Source organism: Dreissena polymorpha, chromosome 14 (assembly GCF_020536995.1).
Source record: "Dreissena polymorpha isolate Duluth1 chromosome 14, UMN_Dpol_1.0, whole genome shotgun sequence".
Lineage (NCBI taxonomy): Eukaryota > Metazoa > Mollusca > Bivalvia > Myida > Dreissenidae > Dreissena > Dreissena polymorpha.
The window spans coordinates 32,903,402-32,918,627 of record NC_068368.1 but is presented as its reverse complement, the minus strand read 5'-3'; the positions used below and the strand labels follow the sequence as shown (position 1 = coordinate 32,918,627).

Here is a 15,226-nt window from a genome sequence, read left to right as displayed (position 1 = left end):
CTACCCACACAATACCCCACGCCCCAACCCAGAATCCCTGCCCCCCCCCCCCCCCCTCTAGTCACAATAATTTTTTTTTTCGTTTTTTTATTTTTCAAAGATCATCTAATAAATTACCACAACCCACATTATACCCCCCCTCTCAACCCCCCCTACCCCCCAAAAAAAAATAAAATTGTTTTTATTTTTTTTTATTTTTGAAGGACCGTCCAAACTTCCCACCCAAGCTATTGCTATCAAACTTGAAATAAAATCTTATTAGTTTGTTTTATGTCTTTACAAATGTTCAATAGATTGTGGAAAATATACCTGAACTATTACCTTGACCTTATTGAATAATTTAAACAATTACCCCATAATGACTTACGTTATACTGGCAAGCACTCGAATAGTCGAGCGCGCTGTCCTCTGACAGCTCTTGTTTCTAGATACATGCATGTTTAGGCAATTATTCTTTGTGTGCAATTCGAGGTTAAACATTTGCATTCCAATTATAAATTGCATGCATGCAATCTATACACTTCAGTAAGAAGCTTCCAACGCTTAAGCATGTTGCATTGACTCAAAGTTTTAATAAAATAAGTGTCAAATTCCAAATCATGGATGATATTATTATTATTGTTGTTAATTTTTAGCTCGGCTGTTTTTGGAGAAACCCCCGCGGTAATGTTATAGCCCGCTCGTCGTCCGCCGTCAAGCGTCGTGCTTAAACCTTTACATTGGATCTAAAAATCAAAGTGCTTCCACCTACAACTTTGAAACTTCATATGTAGATGCAGCTTGATGAGTTCTACACGCCACACCCATTTTGGGGTCACTAGGTCAAAGGACAAGGTCACTGTGACCTCTAAAAAAATAATTCTGACAAGCTTTCATTTATTCAAAACTGCACCCGCAGCCGAGCGTGGCCGTTATGTGTTGCTCTTGTTGTTTAAAGATATGTTATCGTTTGTTATGTAATTTGCTATAAAAGTGGAACAGCAATAGTTTTTTTAGTTAATTTATTTTAAAGCAATAGACATATTTTCAAGAACAAAGAATTGCATACATGTGAAAACAATTCTATTGGATACACAAATACCTTATCATTTAACAGACATATGGACACTTTATTTTTTTATCACTTTTAATTAAATAATATGAAGATAAATGCATGATCTTGACTCAAAACTAACCGTCTGATTACAAAATAATGTAAACAAGACTATTGCCAAGCAATATATGTCCCCTTCCGGTTCCACCATTGTCGGAAATATATATATATATTTCATATATTTGTTGCCAGAGCGACCAGAATTGTTGATGTATCAAGAAAATAAAATGACGTGCATAATGTCCATATTGCCATCTATCCATGTTTCAAGTTTCATGAAAAAATATGAAGAACTTTTAAAGTGATCGCAGGATCCAGAAAAGAGTGCAGGATCCACCATTTTCAGCAGTATTTCTAGTCTATTTGTTGCCATAACAACCATAGGAACAAAACGAAATGACGTGCATAATCTCCATATTGCCATCTGTCCACGTTTCATGAAAAAAATATGAAGAACTTATAAAGTTATCGCAGGATCTAGAAAAGTGTGACAGACTGACGGACACGCAGAGCGCAAACCATAAGTCCTCTCCGGTGAAACCGGTAGGGGACAATAACTACTGAGCAGTATTAGTGAAAACCAAACATTTTTCAAAAATTATGGTCAATGACAATTTTTTTTAGTATGTTTCATTATTTTTAATATAAAATGTTAACCAAACTAAATTGTCTCAACAGGTAGAACAGAAACTGAAAGCTTATTAATTGATTTTATCGTTAACTGTCTGTTTATAATTGTTCTTTTTATAACGCCTTCGACATTATTTTGAGGTACAAATAATGAAAAGTTAGTATCGTCATTTTCAAAAAGTATGTCGATTTCATCTTCATTTAAAATGCATAAATTATGCAGCATGAAACTTGCAATGACTGTTTTCACAATATCAATAAACATAAGTCTGCAAAATCTACTCTTTAACATGCCAAAGCTGTTTTCTATGAGGACACGGGTGCCAGAAAAACTTTGTTGAAGTTCACCTGTTCCCTTGAAAGGTGACCATTATCGCGAAATGGTGTCATCAAGTATCTTGAAATCGGATAAGCTTCATCTCCTATTATGTGATTCATTCCAGTAAACCCGGGAAGTGCAGCATATAAAGGCGAGTGACGGAAAACGCGTGCATCATGCACCTTTCCAGGCCACCCTCAATACACATATGTGAAACGCCTGTCTTTTCGACAAACAGCTTGCAATAATATTGAATAGTGTCCTTTTCTATTGAAGTAGGCAGGAGACCTTTTCCTTGGTGCCGACATTTTTATGTTCGTCCCATATATTGCCCCCCAAGGTTTTAGGGAAGCCTTTTCTTTTTTTGAAATTCATCAAGCACAGTCTGCTTGTCATTGTTTGATGGCCAACATATTACTGTCTTAAGAAAACTGTCACATAAAACTGTCAGCATACGTCGATTATGGTCTAAGAAAGTTGACTCTGATACGTTAAAACGGTCTGCAATAGACCTTACTGTCTCTAAACTACCCAAATACCAAAGCGTCATTAGTAAGTCTTTATCCAATGGAACTTGTTCACGACCCCCAGTTGCAATCCTTCTACGAAGCTGATCATGAGTTGAAATTCTCTCCAGAACTCTTTCAAAAGTACCCCTTGTCATGCGAAAAAAGGTCTTAAAGTCATCTGGGAGGTACTGAGGTACGGTAACTTGAACGTAGTTGGCGACTTTCGGGACATCATCTCTGCAGCTGAAAAGAAACCAAATTACTAGTTGTTAAATGGATTTAGTTAAAAGCCTGTTATATTGCTTGGATTACGTCCAGCTTATCAATACCTTAAAACTCAATATGACTTTTGTGGTTAGTAATCTGTATTACTTGTTCAGAGCATTTTCAACCCAGGACACTAATACAACCCTGTGCCATTAAAATTGCAATACTTATTCAAATAAAACTCAAATTTGAGTTTAGATGATTGTTTTCATGGCTATGTTAATATCACAGGGCTTTAGCATGGTCCTTAGATGTTAAGGAGTATGGGTACGACCCTTTGGGTGATACAAATTCTTTAGCATCTTTATTGTTTTTATTATTAATGAATTCCGACTATTAATCCAATAAATAAAAGATATACGTTAATTGATAAGTGTCAATAGTTAATACTCGGTGTATACATTTAAACTATTCACGTCCCGAGGCCGAAATTACTGTTCTTTATATTGTCCGAAATTTAGTTTTTCCGAAATAACATTGAATATAACAAGTGAATTCGTTAATAACGATAGAATAGATATTTCACAACACGTACATTGCTGCACATAGAGCGGCGAATCCTGGCATTGTTCCACTAGCCTTATAAAAGAGTAAGTCCATTTAATTTTCTTCAAGTCATTTATCATAATGGTTGAATTAATTGTGATTCCGTCAAATCGGTATGATTGAATAGCGAAAAGTGCCCCTTTCCAAGGACAGGGTTTTCTATAAACGGAAAGGGTCTCATATGTTTTATTTTGAATATTTTCCAATAGATTAAAAAGAAATGTACTAATAATAAAAATATAGAACTCATACATCATTATTGAAATTTCAGCATTAATGTTGGTGAGGTCTTTTCGTTCCACTTAAAGCACTTTAAGCGGGATTTAGCCATCTCCGCTTTTCAGCCACGCCTGTTCAATTCCCGTGATGCAAATTATAGGACATATATATGAAAATTATCCAACATATATATAAAAATTATCCAACATATATATGAAAATTATCCAACATATATATGAAAATTATCAAACATATATATGAAAATTATCCAACATATATATGAAAATTATCTAACATATGTATGAACATTATCCAACATATATATGAAAATTATCCAACATATATATGAAAATTATCCAACATATATATGAAAATTATCCAACAAATATATTGAATTGTGCAACGTTTGACACGCCATAGTATACTTTACGTTTGAATCGTTTAACCCTGATGGTGTTGCACTGTTTATAATCAAAGTACTGACAGTACTGGTGTGACGATGCTTTTGAACAGGATTGATATAAAAGCATCTATTTAAGTTTATCTTCATCACCACAATTGTGTATGTGGGCACAAAATTTTTGGGTAGGAAAAAAATGGGTACGAAAATTTTGGGTACAACAATTATGCAAAAAAAAAATTAAGTACGTAAAAAGATTTGGTTACGAAAAAAATTTGGGTAGGAAACAAAATGGGTACGAAAAAAAATTTGATTACGAGCAAAAATTTGGGTACGAAAAAAAAATTGGGTACTATAAATGTAGGGTACAAAAGAAAAAATGGGGGTACGGGGAAGTAGTACCCGTGGGGAACTTGGTCCTTTCAGCGAAACTGGGAGGCGGGTTACATTCTCGATCAAATATAACAAGAAATATCTTTAAAAAGGTATTCGACGTGTATTTTCTGTACCACTTATCTTAAAAACTGTCTGTAACAGTAAAACGTTTGTTGGTTATAACATTACGTTTCAGCATATAAATTCAAAACTGTACATGCTCTTTAATTACACCATGCTCTTTAATTTCACATGTATATCATACCAAACTTTTTATTTCGTTGTTTCCTTTCCTAAGTTAATGATGCTATGTGTACGGTCGTGATTTCACAATCCCATGTGCATGAACATATACTTTTTCTCTTTTGATTATTGTTCTTTTTCTCTAATTCAATAAGCTTAGGCATGTTTGTTCGTTAAGTACGGCAATAATTTCATGATGATTTCCCGATCGAAAGTGGGTATGAGCACATAGTCGTAAGAGCACTTGAATACGTGAGTTCGCCCATGAACACATGGTAAGGTTATCTAAATCTCCGCGATATGACCTAATATGTGTTTAAAACAGCAAACAATATCCAACAAACGAATGAATTGTCAAATATAGTATGTGCACTGATGTTGCTCTGTAATTTATGTTTGAAAAGTTTATAAAATATGCAAAATGAGAAAGCACGCAGAAGAGCGAGTATCACAGATATGATATGGCTATTATGCTGTTTATATACCATAGTCTCTACAACGTTTACAAATGACAGGTTCGAAATAATTCGTTTTCTTTACACTCATGATCGCGTTGAAAGTTATTTATACACGTTCTAATTCGCAATTTATTTTCAGAAAATGCATAGTTGTTTCATTGATCTATAAACTTTAAGGGATTGAATATAACTGATTTAAAATTAACGTTTTCAAACTATTATTAAATCTTTTCCCAGAATATGCTGTCCTATTTATAGCTGAGCTTCCTATACCTTTATCAATGATAATCAGCGAGGTATGCCGATTAGAAAAATCGAGCTATCTCAATCGGACTGGCTCGGTCTTTTACATAGGTTGCCATTGTAAAGAATTTTTTCATGATATGATAACTTAGACGATGCTTCGCAGCCTCATCAAAAAGGAACAGTAGGTTATTTCTTCAAAATTTAATAAATTAACACGACGTCAAATCCGATATCTTTTAACTTGCAATCGTAAACGCTATAAGCATAAATAACCCTTGTCATGTGTACTCCTTTCGAATTCAATTTAACATTTTAAAGGGGCCTTTTCACGTTTTGGTAAATTTACTAAATTTAAAAAAAGTTGTTTCAGATTCGCAAATTGTCGTTTAAGTTATGATATCTGTGAGAAAAATAGTAATACTGACCATTTAACATGCTCTAAAATAGCAATTTTATGCATCTTTTGACGATTTAAAAACCTGAAAAATATAAAACGTTGCAACGCCAAACGATTTATAATTTGGAGAGTTCTGTTGTTGTCGTTTTATTTTGTATGACTAGGAGGATTGCTTATAATTATAAAGTATAAAATACATCGTTCATTGTAAGAGCACGGACGGCCGAGTGGTCTTAGTGGAAGACTTTTACTCCAGGACTCCGGGGGTCAGTGGTTCAAGCCTAGTTGAGTGTACTGTTGTTGTTTTTTTATTTTTTGTTTTGAATTTTATTCTTGATTTTTTACTGGGGCTTTTTAGATCAAATGTTTAAATTTATTAATATAAAGCATTCAATGACAATCTTCAATACATGCCAAGATCTGTGAAAAGGCCCCTTTAATACATTCATTTATAAGACTCATTACCAGATCAATATTTAATTCAAAACATGAGCATATCAATATTTATTTAAATCCAAAGCAAATGATGTTCCAATTGATCGAGCACGTGGTGTTCACGCTCGTTTTGGCGGTGCTTATCAACGTCTATTACCGGAAGGGGCCCCGCTACTTCCTGAAGATCATTGTCCTGGCGGTGAAGGAACTTCCGGGAGTTCAGACCCTGATTGACCAGGTCCTTAAGAAGGAGGTCACGAGCTTTGTGAAGTCGTCCACATTGGCCCAGGATGTAGTTGCTAGCAAGCCGCGTATTGTTCTTCCTAAATCAGGTACGCCGTATTTAGATTACCAGCGTCAGCATTGAAGAATGCCCATTATGGTATTTTATATATACGTAATATATAACAGGAATATACTAAGAATAAAAATATATACCTCACAGTTGGCTTGTAAAGGCTACTGATGTCAATTACAAACTGATCTAAAAGAAGACTGAGCAGAGAGGGTACTTTCCAAGTTCGGATCCTCAGCAAAGTACTTTTAGATCATAAAAAATCAGTCATTTCAGTATAAGATATCCGAATGCTACGTGCCGATACTCCAATTATGACGTGCCTTTCTTTCAGCACCCTTAAAACCCGCCAACGAGCTTTAAAGAAATAAGAACATACATGTTTTTCATAATTGTCCTTTCGGTGCATATATTTTTCGTATTAGTGTGATGTCGTCCTTTTAACTTACCACGACGCCAGAACGATGTGGGCAAACAATTAGCCACCATTTAACTTCTCTGCCGCAAAACCTTAATCTCATAATTGTCCAAAAAACTTAAATGTCATCATCGACCACAACACCTAAATCCCAAAACCTACCCCCAATTTCAATTGGTTTAATAATTGTATCACAACTTGTTAAACTTTGTGAAATTGAATGACTTACTAGATAATGTGCAAGCGTTGTTATATGTCTTGTTATAAATTTTCATTTAAATCACTATATTTACGGACACCGTGTGTGCATGTCCTCAGCGTTCAGCTCGGATGACCTCCATGTTCAGATGGGAAACCTTCTGAAGCGGGAATGCAACACGCAGGAGGACGGTAACGTGTTCGCTTACACGTACACCATGAAGGACGAACACTTTAAATTGCAAGAGGAGGCGTTTGACATGTTTGAAGGTAGGGCAATACACTGATCTGACGTCCGCCGACACACGACAGAATGCAAATAAACCATTTTGTTGCAGCGTTGTATGTCGTGTCGACGGTAAATGCCGTCTTTGACGTTAAATGTCACAAAAGTGACGCTAAATGTTGCAACCAATGTTCAATAATGCTCTTTAGTGTTGTTTTCGTTTATATTTGTCAATTTCTAAAACTCTATTTGAGGGCTCAGAAGGTTACCCGAAAGGTAAAAAGCGGATTCGCGGGTTCAACAAGAACAGCGAATAGGTATATACGTTTTCGTCTATAATACCGTAAACAGTCAGCATTACAAAGGTAAAAAGCAAAACCTCTCATATATAGTGATGACTGCGTGAGTCCATATCGTCAGTGTATGAGTCTCAGAAACACGTCTCGCAGTCAGGTGCGTGTTTATCAAGGGGTAAAAATGCCCGGATGTGGGATTTTTGCAAACGATGTTTGATATAGAATCTTCTAGTTCTTACAATTTGTAAGATTTTCTTCTACGAATTTTTCTAAGACCATTTAAGTGATTTTTTTTCTTGCTATTCCAAGCAAAAGATCATTTTTAGTGAATAAACGATCTTAAAAAATAAAACGAATTTCTATCGAAATACAATTATGTTCTTGGCAAAAGATTGATTACGTTTACAATAGGTATTATAGGTATTACAAAAGGTATTATGTTGTTCAACAAGCCATAAAAGTTTGCGTGGCTCATTTCTAGCGCATTAACCCAGTGGGCATCAAACGTTGGGCGAACGTTGCTGCAACGTTATATTAAGGTCGAAACGTCGGCAACCATTACCGAACGTTGCCACAACGTTGCACACAAAACATTACCCGGACAGTTTACCAAACGTTGCAGTTTGGTTTTCAAAATGGTGTATATGAAAGTTTTCCCGACGTTTTTTTCCAACGTTGCTGCAACGTTTTTTTCCAACGTTGTTGCAACGTTGTATTTAGGTTGCATTCAAACGTTGCAGTTTCCCAGTGGGCATCCATCGTTGCTGCAACGTTGTATTTAGGTTCATTCGAACGTTGCAGTTTGGTTGTACCAATGGTCTATATGAAAGTTTTCCCGACGTTTTATCCCAACGTTGCTGCAACGTTTTTTTCCAACGTTGCTGCAACGTTGTATTTAGGTTGCATTCAAACGTTGCAGTTTGGTTGTCACAATATCCAACGTTGTTGCAACGTTGTATTTGGGTTGCTTTCGAACGTTGCCGTTCGATTGTACCAATGGTCTATATGAAAGTTTTCCCGACGTTTTTTTTCCAACGTTGCTGCAACGTTGTATTTAGGTTGCATTCAAACGTTGCAGTTTGGTTGTCACAATATCCAACGTTGCTGCAACGTTGTATTTAGGTTGAATTCGAACGTTGCAGTTTGGTTGTACCAATGGTCTATATGAAAGTTTTCCCGACGTTTTTTTTCCAACGTTGCTTCAACGTTTTTTTTCCAACGTTGCTGCAACGTTGTGTTTAGGTTGCATTCAAACGTAGTATTTCTTTTTTTAAATAATATAAAAAAATAAACACACTATTTTCTGCCAACCGCTCTTTCGAGTATTATCGGCAGTTATGCACACTGTCGAGTTCGTTTCCTAGAAAGAACGAGTACTTGGTGTCTACAGAGGGGATAATGAAACGCTCCCGAGTAGGAATCGTACATTATAATAATACAGTTCATGCATATGATTTCTTGTACATTTTAGAAATAATTCTTTTAAATTTTACAAATCAGTTGCTTAAACTTTACGATGCTAAATACAAACTTTAACTCAAAATCGCCGGATAAAATATATTACTTTAGTTGTGTTATGCATTAAAATGGTAGAAACCAGTCGCCGTGGTGTAGTGGATGAGGTATCTGCCTAGTGATCGGGAGTTGGTGGGTTCAATTCCCATTCGGTAACTTCAGGTAACTTTCTCTAGATATCAAATAAAAGTAGTTTGTATGAAACGAACTCGATTATGTTCCATAACTGCCGATAATAATCGAAAGAACGGTTGGCAGTTAATAGTTTATTTTTTTTTATTATAAAATAATAGAATTTAAAAATACTGCGTTTTAATGCGACCTAAATACAACTTTGCAGCAACGTTTGGAAAAAAACGTTGCAGCAACGTTTGGAAGAAACGTCGGGAAAACTTTCACTTGGACCCTTCGTACAACCAAACTGCAACGTTCGAATGCAACCTAAATACAACGTTGCAGCAACGTTGGATGCCCACTGGGAAAGTTATTATATCTAATGACATTTGAAAATAATCCCAAAATATGTTTATTATTCTCTTAAAAACGTGGATGGGAACAATAGTTTGATTAAGTCATCGTAGTTCCACAACTTTTTCATATAATTATGTCATAATTCCAATAAATATTTTCCTTACAATTTTGCTAACTTTTTGCATACTCATTCATGTGTTTTGACATAGTGAATCTCGTCATATTTTATTTTGAGATAACATACTTTTTGATAGCAATATATTTCATTCATTCAACTGTTCCTTTTACATTTACTTCAGCAGAAACTTCTTTGTTTCTTGACAATAGACTTTCAACGCCATCGGCGCTCTCGTTTATCTTTTGTTTATCAAACTCTGTGAATAGCGAGCTCGAATTATGAGTGAAACCTTCCGCGGATTTGCTTGGAATAGCAAGAAACTAAACTAATCAGCAAAATGTATTTGTTTCTAACGCCACAGATTCATCACAAGGTTCAACATTTTACTTGTTATGTTCTATCCCGCATGGTACAGTAACCATTACACTAGAGAGATAGCAAACAGTTTAGCTTATACATGTAAGATATGGATATACAGAAAGCGTGTTTTTTTACAGAACTTAAAGCATAGTCTTAAGCAAATGTATATGTTGCTTTTATCAGGGCATATTGGCGGATTAATTATAAGGCAGTTTGTTTTCAAAAATATGATTATTTTTAATAACATAGTTTTAAAAAACGCACACAATCAAGTATCTTCTTGATTATATTCTGAATCGACAAATAGCAACTAAATTGACAAACGATATTTTTCTGCGCACATTGTGATATTAAGCTTCGATGCGACATAAAATGATGCTAGTTGCATCTTCTCGGAATAAAGTGTTATGCATATTATATAGAATCATAATTTTCAAAACGCATCGTTTCGACAAAGCATGACCAGCACAATATTTATTTTCGTGTTGACATGTTTTCGTTTTGTTGCCTTTGAACCCGCAAACACAACCGACCGGCAAATAATTGACGCCAATACGCCCAACAATTGGAGAAAGAACGTCAACTCTTGTTACTTTTTTCCAACTAGATACAAGCATTTAACAATTAAAAGACGACAATTTCAGAATAATTTTTCATGAACTTTGCAATACCATCACACAGATTTGCATGTGCACGTGTTTACGAACTTAATAACACGGTAACAGTAATTGAGTGGGTTATTCATCCATTTAACTTACTCGTTTTCAACACGGGAACTAATATATTCAACGTAACGGTATAAACAAATGTCTTGCCTTAAGGTATGTGTTAGTTTAATTTCATAGTGCTAATACATAATCAGTAAAAACTACATACCGAGTTCTTACGTTGATCATAAATACAGTTAACATTAATACGGCAAGAGTATGAATCATTTTACACTATACCGTTAACATATTGTTTTGCATCATTACTTCAAGAACCCACGTTATATATCCATAATTATCTATATCTATGAATTAACTAAAACAGAATAATTACAATTTGTAACAATACCGATGTCTTATAAACCTCATCAAATCGTTTCAGAGAAGACAGGTCACTCCGCAGAGCAAGACAAAATTGTAAAGGAATTCTTCCACGCCTTCATGCACGAAAATGCACTTAACCCAATGATCTTCCCTGCTCTAAGGTAAACATAATGTCTTTCAATTGGTAGTTTCCTTCTATATATATTTAAATTCTTGCTCTGGGAATAGGGGCTTAATGCTCGAGCGTTAAGTTCTCCCCACACTGTGTTGTCCGCACAGGCTTATTAGGGACAGAACGTTGCACCTCAACTCGATTTGCGTTAAGAAGATACATCCTATAAAATAAATCCATGAAAGTGAACAGTTTCGTACATAATAAGTCTGTGCGGATGCATAAGCTAATATGGGACAACTCTTTACGCAAATATATGCGGACTGCACAAGGTAATATGGGACGACTTTTTACGCACATGCGGCATGCACATGGTAATATGGGACGACTCTTTACGCGGACTGCACAAGGTAATATGGGGCGACTTTTTATGCAAATGTATGCGGACTGCACAAGATAATATGGGACGACTTTTTACGCACATGCGGACTGCACAAGGTAATATGGGACGACTCTTTACGCGGACTGCACAAGGTAATATGGGACGACTCTTTACGCACGTGCGGACTGCACAAGGAAATATGGGACGAATCCTACGCGGACTGCACAAGGTAATCTGGGACGACTCTTTACGCACGCGCGGACTGCACAAGGTAATTTTAGACGACTCTTTGCGCACGTGCGGACTGCACAAGGTAATCTGGGACGACTCTTTACGAACATGCGGACTGCACAAGGAAATATGGGACGAATCTTTACACGGACTGCATACTGTAATCTGGGACGACTCTTTACGCACATGTATTAAACCCTGTTTTTCCAGAGTGCGGGTCCTATATTTTCGTGTAAAAGGGGCTTTTACGGAAGGAGTTATTTTATGTATTTTTGCAATAGCCTTCGAACAAGCTAAAGCGAATAGTGTTTCACATTTGTAGGTTTGCATCTTGTTTTTCTAAATGTGTATTTTCCCTAAATATTCATTGTTAATGGGCGGTTTAATTTAGAATAATTAAGCATTTTTCTAAATCGCATCGGTATATAAACTGTCAGGGCTATTTCACATTAACGCAATATTTTCATCTGGTTCTGATTCATGTCACCTGGTTTTAATTGTTCGAATGCAAATTTAACGACCGAGCAACCTTTTCATAAAAGTTGCAAAATAATTTAATATTTTGCGCGAATCGTATTTATATTAATTTTCTTTCGTGAGAAGCAGAATGCCGTTATATTAAGACGCCAACTTCATTAGTATGGCGTTGGAAGATATTGAAATCGAAACTAAAACTGAATTGATACGCCAGCGTAATGATGTCCGCTGATGCCTTAAAATGATAATAAAAGATGTAATATGTATTTACTTTCAAATTAAATGTTATTTTCTGTTCTTCCGAAAAAAAATGGCTCCAGCTTTATAAAAGTACACGTAACAAAACTTCCGTTCAATTTACCCCTGTTTACAGACTTATGGAAACGGAAGTGGTGAGTATGACCGCCGCCATGTTGAACGGTGATCGCGAGGTCGTTGGGTTCCTCACTTCCGGTGGTACAGAGAGCAACCTGATGGCGGTGAAGACCTTCAGGGACTATGGTCGAGCGCAGCGCCCCCATATCCGGCGACCGAATATCGTGAGTTACATATCTTAGTTTAAACATATTTATTTTAGCTCGATTAAATCAAAAGCTTTGGCTTATGATACTTTTTTCTAGTTCGTATCCTTGGTAGAACCAGTACTTTGTGTTTGTGGATTTCTAAAGACCCCTCCAATGTGGGGATCGAAACCGTGATCTCCTGGTCTCAAGCCAAACACCATATCCACTTCGCCATTGGAAACAACGTGAGCTACATATCTTGATAAGTCTCATTTGGGGTAGTGGATATGTATTATTGGCAGTTCATTTATCTTATTGTAGGAATACCGCATAACAAATTTGTTTCGCATTCAACATATGAATACATATTGTTCAAAAGACAATTGAATTACTCATCGTTAAACTCGCTAGTTTTAGTAGCACCCACTATGTGTGTGTATGCACAGTATGTATTGCATGATTTAGTGCTGTTTAGGTTGCTATATAAGGCTATCACATAAAGTAGTAATATATCGCACCCTGATGTACAGAGGTATTCATTTGTTTGAATCTATGGTAATAATATTGAGCAACTGTCAGTTCGATAATCAATGAACACTTTTCTTGAATTTATATTCAACAACATATGCACATAGGTGACCCCGATATCGGTTCATCCGACCATAGACAAGGCTGCCCACTACTTTGACATGGATGTCATTCACACTCCCATGGACAAGGACTTTAGGGCAGATGTCAAGGCCATCGAACAGGTAGTTATCATAATGAATAATTCTGCTCTCATCATCATCATCATCATCATCATCATCATCATCATCATCATCATCATCATCATCATCATCATCATCATCATCATCATCATCATCATCATCTTCATCAACATCATCATCATCATCATCATCATCATCATCATCATCATCATCATCATCATCATCATCATCATCATCATCATCATCATCATCATCATCATCATCATCAACATTATCATCATCATCATCATTGTTATAATCATTTTAATAGAATTACTGTAGTCTTGTTTGTTCTCTTTTTCAAATTTTCTTAATCTGTTTATAATTTACTGACAACATTATGAGTTCGTTAATTTTTCTAATGCCAACATACTCAACGTTAAAATAATTATCCGATGCTAATAACATAGAAAAAAAGAGATACAAATCAGTCTTTGTGTAACGGTAATAAATATATAAAAATGTTTCCAACTAGATCAAATATAATTTTTTTTGTCATGTTAATGAAGTGTTTAGTTCAAATATGATGTTCTCCTTAATTCGGACAGGCTATAAATTCGGACACAGTGCTCATTGTGGCATCGGCACCACAGTTCTGTCACAGTGTGATGGACCCAATTGAAGAAATAGGGGCACTGGCCCTTCGCAAAGGGATACCACTTCATGTCGACGCTTGTTTTGGGGGTTTCATGTTACCTTGGTGAGTCCGATCAAATAAAGGTTTAATTATGGATAATAGGATTTATCAGCATATGTGCATGCAGTTTTATAGATGTATTTCTTATTCTTGATGTTTTGGGTTCTCATAAAGTGATTTGCATTTCAAATTTACATATGAATTTGCCTATTAGTTCGAGAGTTTTAAAACCTGTCAAATTTATGTTAGAAAATTGTAGGAGTTGTTAACGTTTCATTTATTACTGTAACGTTACTGTTGACATTTATTTCAACATTCGAGTTTTCCACTTTTTCCCACAATGTTGAACCACACATCCACTTGTTATATTTATTTTATTGTTTAAACATGGTAGGGTTGAAAAACTGGGCTACAAAATCCCGAAATTTGACTTCCGAGTGCCCGGAGTGACCTCTATGTCGGCGGATGTCCATAAATACGGCTATAGTGTGAAGGTTTGCATTTTTACTGACGTCACACCATTAAGCAGCCTTAGTCGCGGACGATATTTTACGTTTTTTAAGAAATACGAATTTCAGTGATTATGTCAAGCAAATATACAACGATCAATTCCCAATGACACCGTTATTGTTTATGTTACGAGATGTGTCACAGCTCGGTACAATACAAATTTGCAGATGAAACGTATGTCTCTATATTTTTGCTTATTTATTCCAAACAATATAGGTCTAATAATAAACATTAAACAATAACCCTTAAAATATTTATAAAACGTCGAATAAGATCGTTACCCCTTTATATGCTGAATGAACATTTTTGATTATGTTACCAGGGCGCCAGTGTGATCCTGTACCGTAATGCGGACATACGGAAACACCAGATATACGCGTACGCGGAGTGGCCCGGCGGTCTGTACGGGTCTCCCAGCATGGCGGGAACCAGGCCAGGTGAATCAATATCTCGTGAACTGTTTGCTATCAAATCACAACGTTTACTCAGGCTAATAACTTTAAGGCAGAGACATTAATAGAAAGCTAACTTGACCTAAAATATTACGTATTTTCTCTTTA

At 35.8% G+C, this 15,226-nt stretch overlaps 1 protein-coding gene and 1 pseudogene across 1 annotated transcript in view; one reads left to right on the top strand and one right to left on the bottom strand.

Moving 5' to 3' along the window:
* The window catches only part of LOC127858788 (uncharacterized), a 29,515-nt gene that overhangs the window by 10,365 nt on the left and 3,924 nt on the right, over positions 1-15,226 (top strand). The window contains exons 2-9 of the mRNA XM_052396071.1: positions 6,223-6,469; positions 7,169-7,318; positions 11,124-11,226; positions 12,641-12,806; positions 13,406-13,522; positions 14,068-14,219; positions 14,551-14,650; positions 14,989-15,103. Coding sequence (XP_052252031.1) covers positions 6,226-6,469; positions 7,169-7,318; positions 11,124-11,226; positions 12,641-12,806; positions 13,406-13,522; positions 14,068-14,219; positions 14,551-14,650; positions 14,989-15,103 — 1,147 coding nt within the window. The 5' untranslated portion in view covers positions 6,223-6,225. The remainder of the gene's footprint in view (positions 1-6,222; positions 6,470-7,168; positions 7,319-11,123; positions 11,227-12,640; positions 12,807-13,405; positions 13,523-14,067; positions 14,220-14,550; positions 14,651-14,988; positions 15,104-15,226) is intronic.
* Positions 1,972-3,385, bottom strand: LOC127857278 (uncharacterized; annotated as a pseudogene).